Here is a 25961-nt window from a genome sequence, read left to right on the forward strand (position 1 = left end):
CATTAAGTAAAGCCCTGGAAAGCCCAAATGACCCCAAATCTCACAGGTGACAGCAGCAGTGACCTGCGTTGCTCCAGCAGTTCTCTGAGGACAGGGCTGGCTTAGAGCATCCCAGTGGCACAGCTTCACCTCCCAGCAGCCAATCAAGGAATGGTTTTGTCATCAAGATCCTCCCAAGGGTGAAAGTGCACTGGCAGCAGAGCAGCCCCTGGGGAAATCCCGGGGCTTAGATGCAGATGGTTGCAGAGTCCCACTGCATCCACACCAGTGATGTTTTCCAGCCATTGGTGTGGATTTGGATGAACAGAGCAGGTGTCCCATGGTGATCTCTGCATCCTGAAGTACCAGGCAGCAGGAAATCAGAACGACGGAAGCTGGAAAACTTTCATGGAGAAGAGATGGTCACTGCTCAGAGGATGAGAAGGCAGATTTCCCTTTGCTGGATGCCTGCTGGCTTTCCATGTCAGTATCTTAGCATGCTCGAGACCTACACACTTTAATCCCATGCCAGGGTGCACAGCCACGATGCCAGCTCCTCTTGGGGCTGGGCTGCAGGCTCCCTGCCAGCTCTGCTTCCTGCTACAGCCACAGCAGTATCAGAAATGAGCAATTCTTACTTAGGAACACGCATGAGTTGCAGAAATTAAGGAACTAAAGCCCAGTCACTCCCTCATTTAGCCAGCATAATACATGCAGTAGCACAAAGACACCAGTACACACTTCCCTGTGTCGGACTGTCCATATCAACAGATATCAACAAACGAAAGACATCATGTAAGGAAATGATTCCATGTTTCATCCTGTCTCTATCCAAACAAATTAATAATTGCAATGTAGTTTCTCGTAGAATAGTCGAAATGTTTACTACCTACAAATTCAAAGTTCTCTGGACTGGTAACAGCAGGGTGCTTTGATCTTGCTCTGCAGTCTCAGAAGAGGCATGAACTGCCTCCTTACTGCCTTTACATTCTCCACCATTTAACTACAGTAGCTTATGGCCTCAAATTTGCTCCAAGAAAGCACCAACATCACCTCAACTCTGAGGCGAGTTTGTCAAGATAAATTCCTACCACGACATAGGATACCTCCGCCTGCTACAGGCTAGGGCTCCTATTATGCTGTTGCTTGCACACGATGGAGATGGGATGTGCTGGAAGTGTTCTTCCCCCTCTAAGAGAAGAGCTCTCTCTTAAGTTAGCATAATGGCTGAAGGACAAAAATTAATACCTTGCTGAAAAAAAGGTTTATCATCGTAACTGATCGTAACTGTTCTGAAATTGCTTACTATGCTTATAATAACCCATCATTTTTAAATCCTGCTCAGCTTTGCTCAAAAGTTATTTCTGGAGAAAGTCACTTCCACTGATTTCAAGAAAAATATTCCTGTCATAATTGAATGTCACCTCTACCTTAAAGAGGAATTTATAAACTGGGCCAACAAGACTGAGGCAAAAGCAGACGCTCTCCATCCGTTTCCTCTGTGCTCATCACCAATGTAGACAGCTTAACTCCCATTCTCTTCAGTATCCCCAATACTTCTGTTGCCTGGTCATTTTTGTTACCACTTCCCAAGCCCTATGGAACGTGCAGTACAAAGCATTTGCCATGATGCCCAGAGCTCAGTTCCAGAACGATCCAGATAACTGCAGAACTACCAGTTGTGCAAGTTACTTGGCTTTCTCTAACGATGCCTTACTTTACATTCAAAACTGAACTTGACTTCTCACCGTGATCCATTTAACACAGCTGGTAACATACAGCTGAACTTTCCAGATTTCTCTTAAGCTTCATATTAAAAGCCTTCATAATTTCCTACCTCACTGCCCATTCCTTTATCATTTAAAAAAAATACTAAAAGAGAATCAGAACTACAGGAAAAAAAATAAAACAGAATAAAGTTTGATTGTTTTTTCCCCCCCAGATTTTAGTATAGCATAATAAACTGGTAAACTAATTGGTTACTGCACTGTAGGACATACACATGGCACAGGGCAGCTGTTTCTGGCAAGTATGCTACTACAACATGAGGACTTTAACCAGCTGTTATCACAAACCACGTATTATTGCCAGTCTCCTGACTCTTATTGGGCTCCGAAATGAAACTTGGTTCTCACAAATTATGGTCAAGACTCAGTATCTAGAACATAGCTATCCCAGAAGAAGGAGATAAGAGTTCTTTACTCTTTGCTCTTCAAAGATCTTGATATTTCCTCCAACTTAATTACAGAAGTTCCACCAGTTTCAATAGCACAACTGTTAATGTCTTAAACATCAATTCTGATAGGACGTGTAACCTACAATCTGCTTAAGCTTATCCATTTAATTAGTATAATATTAGTGACTTTAGAGAGGAGCGTATCCACCTTCTGCTTGGCTTCTTGAAGACAGATTTGTAAAATGGATCTTATTAGAGCACACACCGAACCACAAAGCACGTGGCATTCACATCCCCAAGGATCAGCAGCAAAAGCTCCTTCCTGACTCTCAGCCAGCCTAGGAACAGCTGCCTTTCTTCTTACCTACAAAGGAAGAGAAAAGGCTTTTCAGTGTGCCATATATTTTTCTTCTAAATTCAGTCACTGCACCTCCTGTTGTAAAGGCAGTGTGTTAAAGCAGTGCATTTAGACTGCAGAGATCACCACTGGGTTAACAGCAGCACCACCACTAGCACAACCAAACCCAACCAAGCAAAAAAACCAACCGGTGGCCATGCTTTCTCCTTCCAGCAGCTAAACAAGTCCCTAAGGCTGCAGAAACAGTTACATCACACTAACATTTAAGAAAGTGAAAGTTATAAGAGTACTTTCATTACTATCAGGCATAATTCCTCATGTGTACTAATGCTGATTTACAACCCAGAGCACACGTGGTGGTGTGGGAGACAGATGTGATCCCTCCATGACATTTCAGAATATAAAGGGTTCTGATTCATCCTCTCCTCTCATCCTTAATGCCATCTATTAACTTATCCACTGGGAGAATATCATTTCTGTTCAACAGTGAGAATCAAATGTCAAGAGCTCTAATACATTAGCGCACTGTCCAACAGCCCGGCCCTGCAAAGATTTAGCCTTAATCTTTACGGTCTGCAAGTGCTCTCTTGATTCCAATCAACAGAAAAGAGAAACACATGCACGAGCTTTAGCAAGGCAGAGCAATCTGGAATTAAGAACTGCCACTTTTGTTTTGACAAATCCACAAGACAAAGCATCCAAGGAAAACGCGCAGATCTTTCAACCAGCCTCCTCTGTAGTTTTCCATTCGTCTGTCACCACAGACAAAGCGCTGTAGAATGGTCTGTGCTCTAAGAACTTGAGTGAAAATTAAGGCAACAGTCCTGTCTGGTTTCTGCAGGAGCTGCATTTTGACAAGCTCGCATTTTAAATGTCAGGCAGTATTTAGAGATTTGCTTGGACAAGCACATATATTTTATTTGTCTCAACAAAAGGGAACTCCGCATACTTCACTATTCAAGCCTGCCAAATAATTTGACCAGAACCTACTGGACTTCTATGTATTCATACAGCATTAAAGCACCTAACTACTTTTTGAAAACATGCTTATCTTTCAAACATTTTCTAAAATCAATGCATCTTAAAGACTTCTTTAGCTAATAAAACACGTTCTGCCTCAGCCCATTTTTTTTTTCTTGTGTTGTCATAACCAATTCCCAAAATACAGAGATGGGCAACATTCTGGAAAAGGGAAGTTCTACCTTATAAATAAAGATGATAACATGCCACTAGAGGCATACTTAAGTCGATGTTTATCAAACTTTTAAATCAAAACTGGTTTCTTTATAGTTGCCTATTGAGTGACAACACTAAATTAAAAGGAATTCCCTCCCAAGTTCATCTAGGCAATGAACACAGAATGATGCTGTCACCTCAATTGCTAACACCAAGAAGGCATGCACATGCTTTGCATTAAGCCTAAAAGAACTTACAGGATGAGCACACGAAGCTTCTGAGGTACACCAGACACGACAGTACACTCACAACTGCAACTGCCCATGTTCGTATTCTTCTCCAATCAAGGAAAAAAACCAACCCTGTGCCACTTACTGCTGTTCACAAAGTACACGAAATGAAGCCGCACAAGTCACCGCGTGCTTACCGTGAGAGCACACCTAAGCCCTGCCCAGGAACTTGTCTGTGTGGTCACACGACAGGAATGTTCCCACCTTCCATTTAATTACTTGGTGCCGACAACTTCATCCTTCCCCGAGGAGCTGAAGCGCTGTCACAGCATTGGTTTGAAGCACTCAAAAATCTGAGATCACCCCGCCAGCGAAAACAAAACTGGAGAGAAAAATCCCACTTCCCGTTCTCAGCGTGCGTTTTTCTTCAAATGCCTCATTTAGCTTCCAGATTCAGTGCTATTGAAGTTAGCCATGGACCCGATCACAGCCCTTAAAGCACCACCAAAATGCACTACAATATTTTTTTATTTAGTTTACAGGGGAGTCTATCAGTACAGGTTGCAGAAAGAAAATGTTTAGTGCTATTTACAATTTGTTTTAAAACTCTGCTCTATACAAATTTAATTCTGATCAGTATGAACAATATTTTTGTAAATCTACTGCATATAAAGCATTTCATCAAAGCAATAACAATGGATAAAATAACCAGATTGCATTTGAATGATGCCAATCATTCAAAAAAAAATGATTATATAGAACATCTGTAAGAGTTGAGGACACATAAGTACAGAACACAATGTCAACCTGTGACTTTCTTTAAAGGCTAAAGCTATTTATATGGAATACTGTTCTATTATACTACACGCCAATCTATATTTAACTTCTATAGTTAAGTATTTTATAAGATTTTTATTAAATATATTCTACACATATTTGTAATTTCAGCCAGGAAGAATTCCTCCCCAGTGAAAAAAATATAAAATCTTTTATTTTTTTAATTTTTTATTTTTTAAATTTTTTTTTTACAGATTTAGATGAAACTAGCTCATGCTTTAGTGCTGTGCAAATTTCTTTAGCATATCAACGTTTAAATTATTGATATGAAATAAAAGAATGGCATCCTCTTAATTATGTACGCCTTTAAAAATCAGCTTCTGATTTTAATGCAATTGCAAGCACTAATACCAAATGCAGATTACGTAAAGAAACAAAACTAGTACTATGGCAGAGGTTTTTCTTTTTGCTTTTTAAACTTTAATAATTCTTTCTGAAGTCTCTAATGAGTAAGCATGACACTGGACACTAAGGTACAGATGAGAAAGTGACTGAAAAACACCAATTGTCAATATTCAAATACATAAAACTGATTAGTAGATGTTTTCTAACATTTATGCACAATAATAAAAGCCTATGAACTACAGGAAATTACCCCTCCCATATTAAGGCTAGGAAATGCACTCTCTGCACTTGTTTGTGCTGTCTGAATTAAGCACTCACCTAACATACGAGATAAAGAGTGCACACAGTAACGAAAAAGATTAGTTTCATCAGCCCTCTACAGAGTGCTTTTAAATTACAGGCACATCGTTTCGTTTTTGTTTTAGTGAAAATATATATAGTTAGAGTTGGTTTAGTTAGCATTCTGTGCCAGGTCGGCCACCACTCAGGTTGACTCAGGTAGAATTGACTTAAGTTTTTCCCTTGATTTGGCCATAAATGAGATTGACTTTCATTATAGATATACTATTTTCCAGTGTTGCATTATACATTGTAGGTTACTACTAGGTATTTCAAATATTGTTACAGATTGTTGATGAGAAATATGTCAACCATACTTAGTGCAAATTGCATCTAGAAAGCTTGACTAGTTAGATCTGGTTAATAGAGCTTTTTGTGGTAGCAAAATGATTCCTGCTATGGAAAAGAACACATTAAGTTTTCCAGAGATCAAATTCCTTCAAGAACTGTTGTACTGTAGGATTATTCAACAAACAAAAAGCAGGAATTAAAAAAAAAACAATGAAAGTGTTCATAGATCTTTCTCTTTAAAAAAAAAAAAAAGACTAATGAGACAGTGTTCGTGTAATATTTCAGTTCCATGGATTTACAGACAGGCTCTTCCTACAGGTGTTTGAAGCAAGGTAGGGCCTCTTCTATTCCAGCAGCATGAAAGACAAAGACTATATTACATCACACTTAGCAGGTAAAGCTAAACAGGGTTTACAGGATTACACAGCAATTGCTTTCTCCAGTTTTTTCACGGTTCCTTTGACCTGTGGAGCGAGAAGAAAGTTTTGCTTAGAAGCTGTTTCTAAAAAGATTAGATCGTTCTACTTGTGAACAGAGTATGCTTAAGAGAAGAACATACTTGCCACTTTTTTTTGTACTAAAAATAATGCATATTGTTATTATCTACATGCAAACGTGGAGTATTTTTTAACAACAAAAACTGATGTTTCAAAGGTTTGGTTAAGTCTCCACGTTTTACAAAAATGCTAAAACAGAAAGCATAATTTCTTTGTCTTCTATAAATAACACATACAAAAATATTCTGTTATTTCACAAGTCCACAAGACTTCTCTGCTGTGAAATAGTTATTAAAGCCTGAGACACGATTGCCACATATTTGAATAAGAAACATTTCTAGTGTACAGCTTACCTTGAGAATTTGGTTCTGGCAATGTCTCTCTAGCCACCAAATGCATCACTGTTGTTTTGCCAAAAGGAAGTTTTAATGCTGCAAAAGGAGAAAGGGAGATTTATAATACATTACAGTAATTTTTTATCAACTGAAACCAACATTGACCAGATTTGAATCTGTTCAGAAGCTCATATGTAAGCTTTGAGCTACTTACTATAAAAACATATTCCTGTCAAAAGTTTTGTAGATTACCATCTTAGGACGCAATAATAACAACTTAAGCCACGGTGTTCTTAGAAATCATAGAATCATGTCACATCAGAATCATAGAATGGCCTGGGTTGAAAAGGACCTCAAAGATCATCTAGTTTCAACTCCCTGCTATGTGCAGGGTTACCAACCACCAGACCAGGCTGCCCAGAGCCACATCCAGCCTGGCCTTGAATGCCTCCAGGGATGGGGCATCCACAGCCTCCTTGGGCAACCTGTTCCAGTGCGTCACCACCCTCTGTGTGAAAAACTTCCTCCTGATACCTAACCTAAACCTCCCCAGTCTCAGTTTAAAACCATTCCCCCTTATCCTATCACTATCCACCCTCATAAACAGCCATTCCCTCTCCTGTTTATACACTCTCTTCAAATATTGGAGCCACAATGAGGTCTCCCTGGAGCCTTGTCTTCTCCACGCTAAACAAGCCCAGTTCCCTCAACCTCTCCTCATAGGAGAGGTGCTCCAGCCCTCTGAAACTCTTTTAAAGAAATTTAACCATCCTCTTCTGAGCGAAAGAGGAAGGCTTAGACTCAGGCACTAAGTGCCCTTCATTCATAAAGATGGGAAAAATGGCTATTTCAGCCACTACACTGTTAGTTCTGAGACTTTCAAAATACCAGCCACCACTGCAAAACTCATTCTTCTAAAACATACTTACATCCATAATGTGGAGTTCTGAGATGCAAAGTGTCTGCATCGTACTTCTTAATATTAAAGTGTGAGGTCACTGCATGTGCAAAGCATCATATTTAGAACACAAAGTCAGATAAGCTACTCCTCGCAATGCTGTCTGTGTGGGCCTTATTAACAAGTTCCACAATTCATTCTGCTTGCTGGTGAAACATTTTTTTCCTCACTCTGATTTAAATATACCAGTGCAGTGCTGCATCAGGGATTTATCACTGCGCTACAACACTTACCATGGCTTCTATTTCCCTTGAAATCAAAATATCCACTACTGTTCATTACATTTAACAATTTCTCACTGCCAGGTTCAGTATTAAGAACTTCAACTTTTTTCTCTTTTAAAAGAATTTTTACAAGATTTTTTTACATTATTTTAGCTTTGTTTCCTCACTCCTAATCCTACGCACCTTTCTTAGTTATTTTTCTGGCAAATGCAAAGATGCACTCTCTTTAAGGTGGTTTTATTTCTGATGTATAGAAGGAGAAAAGCTGGTGACAAATAGAAGAACAACAATGGCTTCACCCTAAACATGCAAATCATTTTGATTGCAGTAGAATTTTTCCTCTGAAGTTCAATTTATTACTTCTGTTTTCACACAGAGTGCATCAAATAATTTTAAGTAAATAAATTTATGTCTCGTGAATCTGGGAATAATTGAAGACAAAATGCTTTTATTCATTTTAATCACTACCGCATAGATAGAGAACCGTGTAGTAAAAGAAACAAACATGATTTGCTCACTACTTGCTTTTGATACAAGTGTAGATACGACATTGGCAATAAAAATGATTTAGCCATGAATGTGAAGGGAAATCAAGTTCTGATCATGACAGTGATGTAACATTCGGAGGCTACAGAGATAAAAAGCAGCTGAAGGAATAGCTGTCGCTAGAAAAAAACAGGTATCTGAAAGTTGGTTAGTATACCTGAGGCCTGCAACTAGAAGCTGTTAACAGCCCGCAGTCTGACAGGATAAAGTATTTCGGGCACTCATCTCTGTGACACAACTGAGAACTCCACAAAGAGCACATTAAGAGCCTGCTAAACTCAATGTAAAGTATTTTCTTCCTTACATAAATTCCTGGGCTTAACAAAGACCAGGATTTCACAAATTAATCACATTAGGGACATCTTATATAACATGAAGACATTCAAGGAGACTTGATTAGTGAGCCATGGAGATTAATTATTTACAGTAATCAAGCAAAAAGTACGCTAATTTTTTTGTTAATTTATTTCTGCTAATAGTTTGCATAGTTCACACAAGTTCTTATTAACAATTTCCAACTGTTTGCTTTGGAGCACCATGACAGAAAGAAAGCTCCCTAAACTAAGCCCAGTAATCCTTTCTTTGCTATCATCATTGCTCTTTCATTCTTTTGCCTCACTTAAACTAAAGCTTTGTTTAATTCCTTTCTCATACGTAATTCTGCTTTTATTCCAGATTTTCTAATGTCAGATTTCCCTTCTCACTCTCTCTTTAGTACATGTACAGCACAGGGCAGGATAACTGTCCCTCTTCTGTTAAGATATTGCCTACAGCCACTAACAAAGACAAAGAGAACCATCGCTGACGTATTAACTCCCTAATTATTTCAAATATATTATTTCAAATGCAAACTGCAGACTAAACATGTAAGTAAAGGATACAATTTCCTGGAGGCTGAACAAGCAACTCTGTCTCTCTGATTCCCTCGCTCCTGGCACACGCAGGAAACAGGGTATCTGAAGCACCGTGGGTGGCAAGACAAGCTTTACAGACACTTCTCTATTTCTTTTAGCACTTGTAATGCCATAAGCTTGGCTGCTTCACAGAACTGTAGGGGTTGGAGGGGACCTCTGGAGAACATCGAGCCCAATCCCCTGCTAAAGCAGGTGCCCTGCTTTAGGTCTGTAGGTCACACAGACAGGCATCCAGCTGGGGCTTGAATGCCTCCACAGAACAAGACTCTACAACCTCTCCAGGCAGCCTGTTCCAGTGCTCTGTTACTCTTACCATAAGAGTTCTTCTGCATGTTAGTATGGAATTTCCTATGTTCAAGTTTTAAGCCATTGCTCCTTGTCCTATGGCTGTGCACCACTGAGAAGAGCCTGGCCTCATCCATTTGCCTTCCATCTCTCTTTAGATACAAACATTAATCAGATCCTCTCTTCTCATCCAGTTTTATCTTTCAGATATTGCATACAGCATTTTTAATAAAATCACAGAATTGTAGGAGGGACCTCTAGAGATCATTGACTCCAACCCCCATAATCATTTGATAATCATTTTACTAATCATTTCGACAACATACAACCCACCACCCAGATCAGCAATCCATTATGTTGTCATAGCTGTTACATTTATTCACAAGATTTAGGTGAACATATTTCTTGTGGCAGTCCATTCAGAAAAGGTGGTGAAATAAATGATTCCTTTAAAAAACACTTTTCCATTCTGAAGAGTCTTTTCTTTCAGTTTTGTTTTTTTTTTTTTTGAGGATTCTGCATTTAAAGGAGTCTCGGTTTTTATGCATCAGTGAGGCTACAGCAAGAACATTACTATGTCATCTTAAATGTGATAAAAATGGACTCCTGTTTAAAAAGCCACACCACAGTTCCCTTGGAAACTCTTGTTTCACTAGTTGATAAAGCTTCAGTACACAGTAAGTTCAAATTCCAGTCAACATTTCCTAATCACCTAAAGCAAATAAAACACTAAGTGCTATAGCAGTTACAGAGAGCTGCAGATAGAAAAGCATAATGGAATTGTATTACAGTGGCATAAGAAACTAAATATTGTATTTAACAAGAAAGCTTTTTTCCTCCTACTTTTAAAATTCACGAGTTCACTTCAGGTTATTAGTAGAAACTCTGTAATAATGAAATAACAGCCTTTTCAGGCTGCTACAGCAATTGTTGTTGCTCTTTGAGCTGTTTACCTCACTCCAGATAAATTCATTCCTACTACAGTAAGCCACTGTTTTAGATATTATTTTTTATATTTTATTTTATTAAAAACAAGACAGCAGCAAAGATCTTTGAAAAACACTACCATACATGTCAGGTATGTCAGGTGCTTAGGGTAAAAACATGATGATTCAATCTCAACGCAGGAGTGATTAACAATGAACTGAAATGCCCAGAACCAAAGCATTTAGAACACAGGGATTGAGAGAAGGTGAAAGTCAACAGCACACAGCTATTATTTTTCAGCATAGCTTGTTCAACAAATGCTCAAGTCTGCTTCAGGTTCAGACAGATATCAGTGAAGAGAACAAGCACTAGTAGTTAAAAACAACACCCACAGGTGAACGGTAAAGAAAACCCCCTGGAAAATGTAAGGCAAGATCCACGTCTGTAATTGCAGACATGATCCAAGAGTTAACACTTGTCTTTCAGCCTTTCTCCAACCACTACTAGCTACATACATTGGCACCAGCTAAACATACAAATTAAAGAGTGAATAAAAATCTCAGATTTTCCTTTAATTGACAATGATCTTTCCAGTGCATATAGCAGCATTAAAAATTGATTTATATGAGGACAAACCTATTCTAAAAGTACATCATCAGCCAATGTTAGTAATGGTAGGCAATGAATCAATGGCAGTATCGTTCCAATCACTCCATAATGGAAATACCATCACAAGCAGTCCAGAAATATTCCTTCCTGGTTCAGAGGAACTTCAGAAACATTTCATTAGTGATTTTGTATTACATTATCTTCTCCGTACAGCAATCAAGCAAACGCATGAACACCCAGAGAAGGTAAGAATGCTTATTTTTGAAATGACTTGAAGAGAATATATTCATTGCAAAAGTTGCTATTAACTCTGCCAACTTTTCAGAGATAAAGGGAAAGATCTCTGTCACAACTTCGTGCCACATCTCCACCCAAGAGAGCCATCTAAAAAAGTACATAATTGCAGAAAAAATTGCCACAAGGGGGCATAATTGAATTGCATTCTCTGAGTAGATGAAGTGGAGCCATTTACTTTTATTTTCACCTAACCATGCAATTGTATCCCTGGGAGAGCGCTGGACAGCAAGAATGCTGCCCCTCATTCTCATTCATAGGGTGTCTGTCTTCATCGCACTAAGATTTAAAGCACTGTTTACTCACTTATCATAATCTTTATCCAATATTTTAAAACACTGAAGTGTTTATGTAGTAGCTTGCCCTCAAATCAGGGTAAGAAAAATGGAAAAAATATTCCATTTGGCAAGGCAAAAAATAAAAGCAGCATTACCATTTATTTCTGCAGGAGTCTAAACTGACCAGTTGGTACATCCCAAACTGTAACAACTAGTCATAACAGAACAGAAAAACACAAGATAAGATACAACATGGCATTCCATGCCGAAGAGAAATAGTATAAAGTAAATCATACCGTGATCACGAACAGGAAAGTAGTATTTACTGCACTGGAAAAAAAAATAGTAATAATAAAAACGCTCTTTGCCTTGCTGTAGCATGGATAATGGAAATTACTTTCATACCTCCTAGTGTCACATTGCCATGAAGAAACCTCCCTTGATAAATAAGCCGCAAGATATTTGGACTGCTGACTTGTTCCTCTTCCCAATCTGAAAAGTAAGAGAATTTTCAGTTATGTTGCAGTAACACCTCGTTATTTCTCCCACCTTCTGAAAGAAAACCAGGTACAGGACTCTCCTGCATGAAGCACTGCAGAGAGCACAGACTGAAGATAGACAATTCAACTGAAATGCATTCTTAAACTTACTTGACGCTAGGCACTGAAACATTTAATTGCATGCCTGCAAGTGTAAGTAGTATTAACTTATCTCACCGACCGCATGAGACAGTTAAGATGCATATATGCAAGTCCTGAACAACATACTTCAAGGGCAAGCTGACTCCTGTTTACATTGATGCTTAATTCTGCCAAAACTGCCTCTCTCCTCCTTGCACATCTCAGGGGGTTCTCAGGCCACGCTCATCCCCCCCGCTTTGCTGTCTAACTGGAGCCTTTCTCCAGCACTGAGAAGGAGCTGCATCCAGCACTGCATGTGACCGGCCATTTGAAACAGGGCTCCCAGATCACAGAACTGAGCAGACTGTGGGCTGCTCAGCGGCGCTCCATGCCGACCAGCTTGAGCCAGTTCCATGTCCAGAGGCGGCAGGGAACTGAACAGCCCAAACAGTCACTGCGGGAGGCCGAACACAGGGCTCTCACAGAGGAGACATTTACTGGTATGTTTTAAGGAACGTCTCCAAGAACAATCTGGGGATGTTTTTATGGAGCAAATAGCAATTCGGGAAAAACAAGCATACGTTTTCCTATAATGCATTTCCCATAACTCCTAGGCCGTAATAAATCATTTATAAGCTGAGATGATCATTTCCTACTCTTTCACTGTTCCCTGTAAAAATATGAACAAATACATCTGCACTTTGCTTTTGGAATAAATATAAAAACCTTTAAATGTTGCATTTAAATGGGCTCTTTGGGAGCAGCCTCTTCTGTCTCTCAGCTGACCAGATATCTGCTAACAGCTGCTCACAAATGTGCTCTTTTGCAGCTTTTGTAGTGTTTGTATACCAGAATGAATATTCAGCAGGGGATGGTGACCGAAGACAGAGGCCAACCTGTTAACTGGGAACATACAATTAGCACACAAACAGCGGCAAGGCACCACAAAAGGAGGACTGAAAAGGGAAAGGGGGAAAGCAGTGGGCAGCCGGTGGGAGCATGAGGGTGGCCGGGTGGGTAGGCAGGGCAGCAGCTGTAGGGTCACCGGGTGCAGGCCTGGGCTACGAGCTTCGATGAAACTTGGCAACCAGAGCCATTTCAAATACTGCCACTCATCTGACTCAACTGTCTGGCAACGAAAGCACGTGCCATTTCTGCTGCGCTGGGAGAGGGGGTAAACTAAGGATTGGAATTATCACACTGCCAGGAGAAACTGCTTTTTGGAAGGTACCAGGTTTACATAATCATATTTACTCTATAGCATCTGAACTGCACAGAGACTCTGGCTGCAAAGATCAGCCAATTTACAGTACCATAGCGATACAGAACAGCATCCAGAAGACAACAGACTGTATTTTGGCAGAGGTATTTTCTCATTGTTAACCTGCCAATTTACCCATCTTTCTAATTCTTGCTTCTTGGCTTGCAATCTGAAACATTTCTGACACTATTTCAATTTTCAAATTCCAATGATGACTAAGTGAACCAAGGAAAAAATATTTACCTGTGACTTTTTAAAAAATTTCTTCTTATTAAAACTTAACAGATAATTCCTGAACAAAACATCTTTTAAAGTTATTTAGAAGAAAAGGGATGCAAGGAAACAGGAAACCTACCTATATTGTATACATGGATATTAACTTAGCATTCTCCACTATGAGCCAGGAAATCCTTAATCAACAATTGCATTACCAAAGGAGGAAGAGAAGCTTGGCTTAAGTTCGCTAGCATGTGACTAAAGATACTTCATGGTTGGTTTTTTCCCTCCCCACAAGATCATGACAAGTCACAACGACAGTAAAAACAGTGATTTCATATCCTCTCCATTTCAAACACACTTTTGTCCTCGTTCGGGTTTCTCAGTCCTATGGCACAGAGGAGTGCTCTCACTCAAAAAAAGCTGATAGGCTAATAATGTATATGAAAACCTATACACTTTCCCCAAGTCGTTTTTTCCTCAGTCTTTTAAATTGCTGCTATCCTTCTTCGTGCAGGCAATTAAATATTCATGAAGAAGATTCAGAGTGCTCCCGAGGGATACCAGGTAATCGAACTGATGCTTCCCATGCCCAGTTCTGTTTTTCATTTGCTTCAAGATGAGATTTTAAAGGCTGAGTTTCTTCTCAAATATAAACCGAGTCTGCAACTTTCCAGCTCTTCACGTGGCAGTAAGAGCAGATCATATTAGAAACGTATCTGAATAACAAAATACTATCTAACTTTCAAATGTATGTCAATATTTCAAATATATGCCAATAATTGCACCTTTGATGCTGTTCTGTTAACTTACATTATGGCTACCAAAACCAGTGCCTTTACTGGCTTTAAACATTCACTGATGTAAAGGAGAGCTGAAGCAAACCCATATCACTCAATGCTACAACTACTCAACATACTTGTTTTGCTGTAGTGGCATAAAATCACTTCAATTATTATGACTTCCCTTGTTATTCAGTATTAGTTCATATATTACTTCACATGCCTAAAGTAATGTTTGACAAAGACCTCCTAACCAACACAAGATGAAAGCAAAAAGTAACCCTTCGCTTCTGAACACTGCAACATTTTGCCATGCATCTAAAAAGGCATCATACAGGCTTTAGACTGCAAGATCCCATGTTCAGAAATAAACTTTATAGACTCACATTAAAATATGTACAGCAGCTACAAATACGTGACATCAACCAGACTTCTTAGCGTAGAAGTGTTGTGTACCTAATATTTCAGAAGACAATAAGCCTCTTCCTTCATTATTTATTTTACTAAATATATTGTGCTACAATAATGCTACATCCCAGCAAAATGAGCAACTATAAAAACTCCTGTTCTTACTGACCTCAAAGATGGCAAGCTTGAAGTCTAAAATACAGATTATCAACATTAACTTTTTGGCACAGTTTATTATCCCAATTCTGTGACAAAGACACAACAGAAACAGATATCGCAGTGTTGTACTCTTGTGCATATAATAGCCTTTTTCATCATCAAAATAGTAACCCAGACGAAATGCTGTACCAAAGGAAGCATTTTCTTTCATCATATGTAATGCTATGTCTGTGCTTTGGCTATTTTCCCATGAAATCCCGCTCAGGGAAAACAGCAGCACTTTGTCTTTATGGAACTGTTCACATATGTGAATAATACACCTTAGTCTTCAATTCCTGCACAGCACCAAATATATTCATATAAACACTCTTAGTTCCCTCTCTGTCTATTAATTCCTCTTAACATGTTCTTTTATACTTTGTTTTTCCCCTGGAAAATATTAATACAGATCTTCCCACGATAAGGCAGTAAGTGAGAAAAACTTGAGACTCAATACCACAAATGTGTTTCTGTGACACATCATGTTTTCCACTAGCTCTCCTCACGTAAGTAGCTTTGTATCCCCAGCATTTTGAGGTCTTCCACTTATCATATCCTCTACCAAAATCAACCAAGAAAAGTATCTAAAGATAAAGAAGTAACTTCAGTCTGGGAAAGTGAGTTTTAGAAACAAAGAAGAAAACAGTCAAGACATCTAAATCTAAGAAACAAACAAAGGCAAGATGACAATTTTTCTTTACATAAATCTGAATGCTGAGAACACATTTATTAGCACTTCAGTCTGGAAACAGAGGGAAACTTCAAACTTGCCATTAAAATGCCAGAGGCACACAGCTACTTACCCATCGGCCAGTTGTCATACACATGTTTTGCAATATCTGCAGCAGAGTCATTTGGTGAGAACAAGAACTCTTTCGTTTTTCCGCTTACCAAGATGAGGCGCAAATTTATCTGTAAATAAAATGCACTATTAGGAAAAGAACTGGAGAAAGCTTAATCATATATATTTTTAAACAAATTACTAAAATTTGCCATTGGTTTTGGAAAAAAAAAATCCCAAAGTGATCTGACAATATGCTCAGATGGTGTTAAAAACTGGGACAAACTAGGAAGATAAAATTTGAACAGCTGACATTTCTGATGTTGAACACCAGAAGATCGTGATAGGTAATGACCAAATTGAGGGCAACACTGGAAAACCGTTTCAGCAGAGTACGAAAGAAGTCTGCCAAGAACCACTAGCAACACATCACCTTGAATAAAAATATAAACTTGGAAAATTAACCTGTAGACATAGCACTGCAAAACTTGCATTTGAATAGTCTGTGCACTTAAGTAAAAGACCTCCAGTACAATATTTATTAGCCCAGATATTTCACCCACTGCATCTCCTACAAAACACTGTGGAATCAAACAGCATTCTTTCTTGGTCACAGCTGCCATGGAACTCTGTCTTCCAAAAGCAAAGCTTTTTTCTTCCACTGCCACATTGCTACAAGCAAAATTGTTGAGATCCACATGCAATACAGCAATACAACATATCAGAGTTGTTTCAGATTCTTAAAATCGGGTTTCCTTCAGGTATCATTTCTTTCTCTTCTATGCATATGGAATACATATGCATATGGAATACTTTTTTTTTCCATATGGCATTAAGATAACTCATATAAAGAGCCTGTTACGACACTATTTGCATTGCAAAAAAAAATTAGACTTGCGTTCCACAAGCAACTACTAGCAAGGATCACCAAAAGTATCTCCGTAAGCAGCACATGCAATGTCTAGGACAAGTAGGAATCGAATCACGTCAAGTTTTGGCCTACAAGCCTGAATTCAATCAACTTTTAGGAAGGCCTCAGCAACCAAACTGCTCAGACACCTTCTCAGATCAAACTCTCATGTTGCATCCCACGTTCACAAAAACTATACTTCTTGGAATTATTTTTTGTTGGAAATCGGGAAATTCTTCTTCTAGTTCAAACACAAAAGGAATAATTTATAGTGAAGACCAAACTCTCAAGACTTCTGCAGGGTCGAATATCTCACTGACAACCCTGCCTCATCTGTCCATTTTTCTGGTTATTTCCAAAGTCTAATCTATCTTAAATGCTTTGGCTTGGATTCATTTCACCTACCTTAGAGAATCCAGTAGAAGTAGCCAAGTTATGGTTTCCATCACAATACACACTTCATCAAGGCTATCTCACCAAGCACTGTGTGCACTACACTACTACGGGCACTACAACTTAAGAAGGACATCAAACTATTAGAGAGTGTCCAAAGGAGGGCTACTAAGATGGAGAAGGCTCTGGAGGGCAAGGAGTGTGAGAAGCAGCTGAAGCCCTGTTGTGCTCAGCCCAGAGCAGGGCAGGCTGAGGGGAGGCCTGATGGCGGCTGCAGCTCCTCACAGGGAGCAGAGGGCAGCGCTGAGCTCTGCTCTGTGTGACAGCGACAGGGAACGGCATGGAGCTGCGTCAGGGGAGGGCGGCTGGGGGTGATTAAGGAATTATCACACATTGAGTGATCAAGGAATTATTTCCAAATTGCACCAAGATTTAGTAGCAAAAGTAGACCAAGACTCACTATTCCCGTTGACTCCAAAGAATTCCAACTTCAAGTTCTATGACTGCATTTAGCAATGGTCAGGCTATGCCCACTTGTATTTTTGCTTATATCGTCTTTCAGTTGAAATAGTTCCTCCCAGCCCCTCAGCAGTCTCCACCTGTGTATTTATAGGCAACACGCAGACGATTTCTTTAGTTGGACTGCACAAGACACGCTCTCCAAGCTTACTCTGATGAGACACCATTTCCCCCATTCACCTTAGCTGCCTGTCTCTCCACACGCTTCAGTTTTTCTTCCTCTCCACAAACCAGACGACTATTTCAGAAGTGTACCAAATAACGTCTCACCAGCTGCTGCTTGTAACACCACCTGTAATTTCCTCCATCTACTGGAAACATCCTCTGTGACTGCCTCCCAAGAATACATAGACCTCCTTCATAACCGCTCCACGCCGTTAGTTCAATCCCTATGTAGTCCAATCCACCTTCATCCTTTCCATTATTTAGCCTCAGATCTTATAATTGACATTTGAACTGTAATGCCCTAGAGCTCCAAATTTCATCCCACTCTTATTGCTCCCAGGGAAAGGAGGAAGGAGCCTGGTGTTGGCAAAACCTTATTTTGCGCCACAAAAATATTTGAGATCTCCCCAGTTTCTGGGCCCGAGTCCTATGAAATCACCCACACATTTCCATGCAACCATTCTTTCTATGGAGAGAAGATTTTTTGAACTTTGAGTCATCCACAATTTTAGCAGCAACATCCTCTATGTGTACCCTTGTCATTAAAGGAGTAACATGAAGTAAGACTGGTCTAAACATTAATCCACAGAAATTCCTGTAATGAGCTCTCTTGACCCAGCTTCCCCCCTGCTCTCAGCTCCTTTATGTTAGGCCCTTATGCATTCACATTTTCTCTCTTAAATCCTAGTTTCTCCCATTTAACCAACAGTTTGCAATCTGGCATCACATCAGTTGCTATGTACGTATTCAGATCAAACTATAAAAATTTCTATTTAGAAAATCAGCTCTTTTCAACAAAAGTCAGATTGCCATCATCTGGCTTTCAGAAGTGCAGCATGCTGCCTTCCACTCCACTTTCTCTATACCTCATTATCTTTAATTATCCTTTAAGCGTTAACGCATCTCATTACAACCCCAACAGACTGCCAAAAATTTAGGAGGTTTAGACTGCGTCACAAGCTGTTATTGTACTAGGGAATGGGCTGCCTGTTTAACAAACAAACAAACCAACCAACCCCAAATATTCAGCAGTGGTGTCTGCTGTGCACACTCGTAGATAAAATGAGAAGCTTTCTTCCCTAGCAGCTTTCCTCCATCTTCACCTCCCCACAACATCTATGTCCCTTACTCTTGACCATCTTGTTCCCTCTAACCAAGCAGTCGCCCAACTCCGAGTTTATGCATATTATAAAGGATTTATATTCATTTATCAGTATGTAGTTTATCTGTGGTGGGGTTTATATGTTCTGAAAATGAGAACACCTTCCTAGGCAGTGAACATTTCTATCACCAAACTACCAGCTCCTGAGAAGTTTGGGCTCTGGATCCTACAAGGAGATGATTGAAGACGACAATATTCAAAGAATATTAGTCATAGTACTTAAAAATATTATTAGGATACAGCATTAATATAGAACTGAAGCTGTTCTTCAGCTAGCATTACATTAAGGAGACTTGTTTCTTTTTACTTTCACTGCTGAGTTTTGAAATTGCCAAGCACACTGAAGTGAATGCAGAAAGGAGAAGAACATCGTAGAGAAATAACTAAAATTGATGTTGCTTCCTATAAAGTTTGATTAAATCTTACTTCTGCAGTTAATATACAATGCAAAAAAAATAAAAAAATAAAAAAATCAATAAGCTCAACACAAGCACCAGAAGAAAAAAAAAAAACAACAATAAATATTAGCAGCTCCTTTCCCATCCCAAGATAGATTTTCTAACAGTGCTGCAGAATATTTCTTATAGCCTATCAAATACAAAAGGCACATCAAGATAAACTAATAATTCTACAGGATATACTATAAAATGAGTAAGCCAGGAGAGGAATATTTTAATTTTTAAAAAAATTACCATCAAATATTAGCAAAAGCCCAAAATAAATCTTTAAATCAGTAAAACAAATGTGCATGAAATGCAGGGAAACAGCTGCTCTAATAAAAGCTTAAAGTATTTTCTTATTTATAGTACAGCATGCCACTGACATGGAGTTTGCATGTTTGTCTATATATACACATATACACGCATAGAAGATAAATATACCTTTGTATTTCTATTTCTTAATCTTGGCTTGAAGGAATCTTAATCCTCAGTTGCACATCACGTTACCTCCAAGAGTTCGAAGCACAGAATCCCAAAACTTGCCTTGAAATTTAGAGTCTCGTTTTGATCCTCTCAGGAGCAATAGCAAAAGTTAATTGCTTGCAACTGCTGCACTTCTTATTCTATGTGTCTGAGAATTCTACTTCAAACAAACTGTAGGGGAATCTCAAACTTTTTGGCAAAATGTCACTGATGAAAGTCCACATCTAAAAAGAAATGCATGTGTGCACTTATTTAGTGGAAACAGAGAAAAGTCTTGACTCAGTAGAGAAATTTTGACATGGAAGCAGTCAATTTAAAATGTTGAAGTTACCAGATGATTCTTAATGCTTTTAGCCACAGTTCTGTTTTCTGTGTTAGAAATTTTCAAGCATCTTGTACATTTCAAGATAATATGCTTACAGCCCCTCCTTCCTAGCTGAAGGAGTTCTGGTCCTACAATACTCCCAAAGTTCTGGCCCTGACCAGTTTGCTCATTCACAGGGAGTTGACAACTGTCCTGGCTATAGTCTACCAAAGGAAATTCCAGGCTTCTGTTACAGTAAACTGAGTAAGGGTCACAGACTTCCATATCCACATTATAGCAACAACTGCTAGTGAAGACATTAGCTCAGAAGAGTGACAGTCTCAGAAGCAGGATGAAATACAACTTGTGGACGATGTCCCCTGCGTAGGGTTATATAACTGTCCATTCTGTTCGTGATCTCAAGCATGCAAACCTTGTCCTCTCCCCCTACGCACCACAACCAGCACAGATTTCATAGCTACAGCTATAGTAACCACCACACCAGTTGCATTACAGACGTAGTAAAAAAAAATCAGGATGCAAGACTTCACACTGTAAACTGGAAAACAAAAAAGAAAGAAAAAAAAAGAGGCACAGAAGATTGTAATAACAACTGCAACTTCTGGAACAAAAATTTGAGTCATGTACGTGCAGAAGCAAAGAAACCTCACAGCTAAAGTTGAAGGAATGCAAGGTCTCATCACTAAGAAATGGGAGATTTGCAGCCAGAATACTTCTTGATGATTGAGTGACTCTCACCTAAACGAGTTATTTTGTTATCAATTTTAGGCTCTAGTAGCAGCTTAAGATTCCTCCCATCTTATAAATAAAACACAGAAGAGCCTCAATATCACCATACACGAGACAACCTTGCATTAAACAGCTTTTCTTCAGCATGCAAGACTATTTTCCCCCTTTTCTTAACAGATATGAACTTTTAATTAAGTAATGGGCAGGAAAGGGAAAAATAGAGACAACAGCATTCAGAAATAGAGACAACAGCATTCAGAAATAGAGACTGATGTGTCACTTTTCAAAATCCTACTTCATATTTTTACAAGAGAAGTTTGTTCTTCCAAAGATGCATCAATGCTAGATGACTCCAAAAAAGCTTCTCCAAAAAGAGAAACCTGCTCAATTTCTATTTTACTAACTGAATTCCACCAGATTCATTTCAAAGACTAATCCAAAACTGACCAAGACCCTAAATGCAACAGCAGCATTACACAAGCCACATCTGTAGGAACCTGCAAGTTCTTGACTCCCATTCTCTCCTAAAGTAGGAATCTCATGCAATCTCCTCTTCAAATGTATCCTCCTGGATTTAACTATTTTCATTTTCTTTTTCACTGAGAGGATGCTCCAAATCCTGAGTGTCCTATGGAGTGAAACATTCTTTTAATTCTCAGACCACGTTCATTCTTGCACAGGCTATATCCACTGGTGTCAGATTTATTTGGGGCTTTAGTTATAATGGCGTGGTTTATTTCATTTCTTTCTTAACCCCCTTGAGATTTTGAGAGCTTGCTCCTCCATCTGCAGACAAGGATACCACCAAAGTAAAAAAGCAATGGTTCTCCTCATTTACAGCCTGGTCCTGGATGCCATCACTGCCTTCAAAGCACCTAAGCACATCAACAGAGGTTAAGGAACTGGCTTTGATTACCATAGAAGCACCTATGTACCTCCATGGAAATTACCAACGTGATGGTTATTTTGCTGAGGTACATGACAGAAGGTCAAGAGTCTTAAATGGGAGCAATAAGAAGAAAAAGAAATTGCCCTGAGGACATCAAAGCTGCAAAAGAGGTAACCCAGGGATGTGAGCTGTCTTGGTGGTTCTCAAGACCTGAATAACAAAGCCCTTGGCACCCCAGTCTGAATTTTGTCCAAATCTGGTGGTGACCTTGCTTCCAGCAGGAGGCTGGGCTGCAGACCCCTTACATTCCACTTCAAAGTGCATATATCTCAGTTTTGATTTACCCTTCTTAAATATGCGTGACTAGAATTGTACATGGGGTCTCAGGGAACATCGTCGTGAACTTACAAAATGATGAACTTACCATAACCCCCTTAAATCTACTACAAATGCCTTTCCATCTTCTGTATGAAGACCAAAACCATCTCATGTTTGCAATACCGTTCTCTAGCTCAATCAATTCCATGACACAAAACTTCAAACCCACATTACAGAATGTCACATTTGATAATCCATAATGTACAGGATATTTTAATATTAACACAATTAACCTTGTTATTAATTCAGCCTTCCAGATAAGTCAGTCTTTCTCATACAATGGCATGATCTGCTTCTCCACTACTAATTCCTTCAAATTTTCATCCATAAATTTCATCAGCATACTGACCCTGCTCATGTCAAGGGTGTAAATGAGGACACCATGAAGAAAGCCGGTCCCAAGATGAATCGTTAAAGAATTCCACTGAACACTACTGCCAATCTGACACCTGCACACCCACCACTCCATCTCGCATCTCCTGCGCCCAAGGCTCCCACTCTATCAATTCTTGTCTTCCCAAATGAATTCCTTCCTATGCAACATCAACCTCTGACTGAATTCCAGATAGGTTACTCCTTCTGCACTTCTGAAAAACATAAATCTACCACAAAACAAACATAAAAAACCAACAAGATAATACATCTGTTATTATGTAACTTGGGTAAACAAAAATCATGAATTTTGTTTCTTTATGTTTCTCTGCTCTTTCTCAACATCCTTATTGAGGTGGCAGTCAACTTGCAATCAATCAAATATATTAAGCCTATGAAGCCTCTGACTTGAAGAAACACCAAGCCCACAAATTCTTCAAAAATACGCTCCTTATACTAGCCTCATACACTTAATTAGCATTTACACAATTTGAATCCAAAGTCTTTATGTAGGATCCTACTTTGTTTATTCTTCCATTTGATTTAAACTACATCAGCTCATGACTGTTGGATCTAATGTCAGTATTGCTGAATAGAAATCTAGTTGTTATAGGAATTGAGATTTAGGTACATAAGGTAAAAAGAAAGTAAATGAGCAAGGATAAGTATGAATTCGTAGCCCATTGAATCAAGCATTCTCATGAAAGAGAATCAAGAGATCCTTGATTCTAGACTCCATTTCAAGGGTTTCAAGGTAAGATAACACCATATTTCTTCTTCAGCACATTTCTAAACATTTATTTTCACTAGATGCTTTATAGGAAATACAGGTAATTACTAGCTGCACTTCCTTCCTTAACTGAATGCCTAAAATGTATACCTTGTAACAGTCAGAATCCCTTCACTTAGTTTTAGATGCACAAAGGGGGCTTTGCCCTTACAATTGCCTTGCAATGGTAAAATGGACACAGGACATGAAAAGCAATAGGAATGTCCTCGTGGCATGACAAAACTCTGAAGTTTCACTGCCAGCTGGCAGGCACACCTGCATGACTCATCTGAAGCTGCACCACTTGTAAAAGCAGGATGACTCCAGCACGAGGCCACAGAAGTGTGATAACATCCTACACCACTCTGTTCAAGATTAATGGGAACTCCATTACCAGTAGCAGTTACATACTCATCTTTAGATCACTAAAGGAGAAGCAAATACACTTTTATTTGTGAATGGTTTATTCAAATACAGACCGGCTAAGACAACTTTGCACTGCTGAGAGCCATGCAAATTTCAGAGAATTCTGAAGTGAAGGGAAAGAAAACCAAAACAAAGCATGATCAAATTTTATTTGAAGGTGGAAAAAGCAAAATCCTATAACCATTTACTTTGGTAGCTGGGATAGAACAAGCTGTTTCTATAGCAACCAGGCCATTCTTGAACTTAACAGTCATACTTCATCCATTCCCTCCCTTCAGTTCAAACAGCAATGGAACAATAACAATACATTATCCAGGGTTATCTTTTAAGCAGCAGTATTTAGAAGCATCTTTCCTCAAGTTAAATTACTGTTTGGATCATCGCAAATCACAAGTAGAATGCTGCAGATTCCAGCTTCCCAAGAGAGTCCATGTGTCATTTACTACGTTCATTATAAGCATTCTAAGGAGAAGGTTTGGGGTTGTGTTTGTTTTGCCTTTTGCTTTTTTTTATTTTGTTTTTTAGTTGGTTATTATTATTATTACTTTCAGCTTTTTGTGGTTTTTTTGGAAGTGGGACCTGGAGCTAGTTAAGAATTTTAAGTGAAAATCACTTTTAACAGAAAAGCAAAACCAAAACAACATTTTCTTGCAACAGACTATACAGCAGTGAAACCTTTTTCAGTAATTGGATCAAGTAAGAGCCACAAATGCCCAGTCAAAAATAATTCATCTCCTAGTAGCTGGAGATAATGGAGACTCAGAGCAAGACCTATGCTGATAACTCATTAACTGCAGACGGGACAATTCACTATGCACATGCAAAACAGATTTCTATCACCTTTTGAAAGAACTGCCTAAATCCATTGCAATCATAAGGTGTGAATTACAAGATATGGAAGAGCATGCTTGGGAACTGTGATGTAATATAAATTGGAAGAAAAATAGGAACAGAGAGATAATTACATGGCAACCTAGGCTGGTGTTGTGAAAAAGCTCATCCTCTCAATGCAGTGCTGGAATAAACCTATTATCATTTTGAAATAATTTGACTCAAGCAAAAAACAGAGGAACAGACGCATTAAAAGCTAACATCAAATTTTGGTAGACATTACTTCAGCGATCACGTACCACACAGAGGTCGTCATTTCAAAATACAAGAGTGAATTAATAGTGAAAGTGCACCAAGTTACGATGCATACATGAGAAGCTGATGCTTGAAGACCCCTTAGCTCTGGTACTGCTTCCAGGAGAGACTCCCAGGGATCTGCCCAACGCTGGCCTTAAGCACCACGCAGAGGGGAAGCAGCAACACACGCAGGTTTGTGTGAGATTCTTCAGGATGCATACAACATGTCCTGAAGATATGAAACAGAACATCATTCCCAGCTTTGTTTTTTTATCAATTGGGAAAGACAGCGAGTAGGAACATGAAGACATCATCTGTTTCTCTTGTTTCAATCTCTGTCTCCCTAAAAATACCAGCTAGTGACACACATCCCAGCATCTGACTCCAGACTTTAAGAGCAGCATCAGTGCCATCTGTGTTCCCCTCCTGCCGTGTTTTCTCAAAGCTGACACTGGGTAAAGCACAGCAACTTATTTTCACCCTCTCGTATCAGTATATTTAAAGCTTAGAAGTTCATTGCCCATGAATAATGGTAAATCCAAAGGAGAGTAAGAGCCTAGAGTTAATTCTGACCTAATTTAACATCTGATCTGAATTGTTCTATAGAAAGAGCACTTACATGGTATTTTTAAATTTTGTTTAGGACTGTTCAGTCTCATTCTTAAGACAAGAAATGCAAGACCATCAAGTTTGTGAATGCTTTGTTTTGTGAAATGCTTAACAGCTCAGATTCGAAATAAACAGTACTGCTGCTGCTAGCAAAGGAAGAAATACAATTTCAAGGAATAGCTCCATTAATAGCTGCTTTTTCAGGTCCAAGTGGTGTATAGGTACCTCATATCCCTTCTTGATCCCCAATTATTTTTTTCCTCTTTAACCAATTTTATGGGTCTAAATTTTAATTTAACTCACGTTCCTACAAGTTCCAGATGCAGCTGTTCCATGGTTACAAAGAATAAAGAAAAATCAGTGGTGGGCTGGGGAAAGCATATTGAACGGTCTGTTTGTG

General features: G+C 39.0%; 1 protein-coding gene across 1 annotated transcript in view; it reads right to left on the bottom strand.

The window, feature by feature from the left end:
- Nucleotides 1–4429: 4429 nt before the first annotated feature.
- UBL3 (ubiquitin like 3) overlaps nucleotides 4430–25961 on the bottom strand; it is a 56912-nt gene continuing 35380 nt past the window's right edge. The window contains exons 2-5 of the mRNA XM_042867882.1: nucleotides 15887–15995; nucleotides 12004–12090; nucleotides 6582–6659; nucleotides 4430–6195 (exon numbers count right to left, since the gene is read on the bottom strand). Of these exons, the coding sequence (XP_042723816.1) occupies nucleotides 6143–6195; nucleotides 6582–6659; nucleotides 12004–12090; nucleotides 15887–15995 (327 nt within the window). The 3' untranslated portion in view covers nucleotides 4430–6142. The remainder of the gene's footprint in view (nucleotides 6196–6581; nucleotides 6660–12003; nucleotides 12091–15886; nucleotides 15996–25961) is intronic.

Source organism: Lagopus leucura, unplaced genomic scaffold, assembly GCF_019238085.1.
Source record: "Lagopus leucura isolate 7727_CA_CO unplaced genomic scaffold, USGS_WTPT01 Super-Scaffold_100001, whole genome shotgun sequence".
Classification (NCBI taxonomy): domain Eukaryota; kingdom Metazoa; phylum Chordata; class Aves; order Galliformes; family Phasianidae; genus Lagopus; species Lagopus leucura.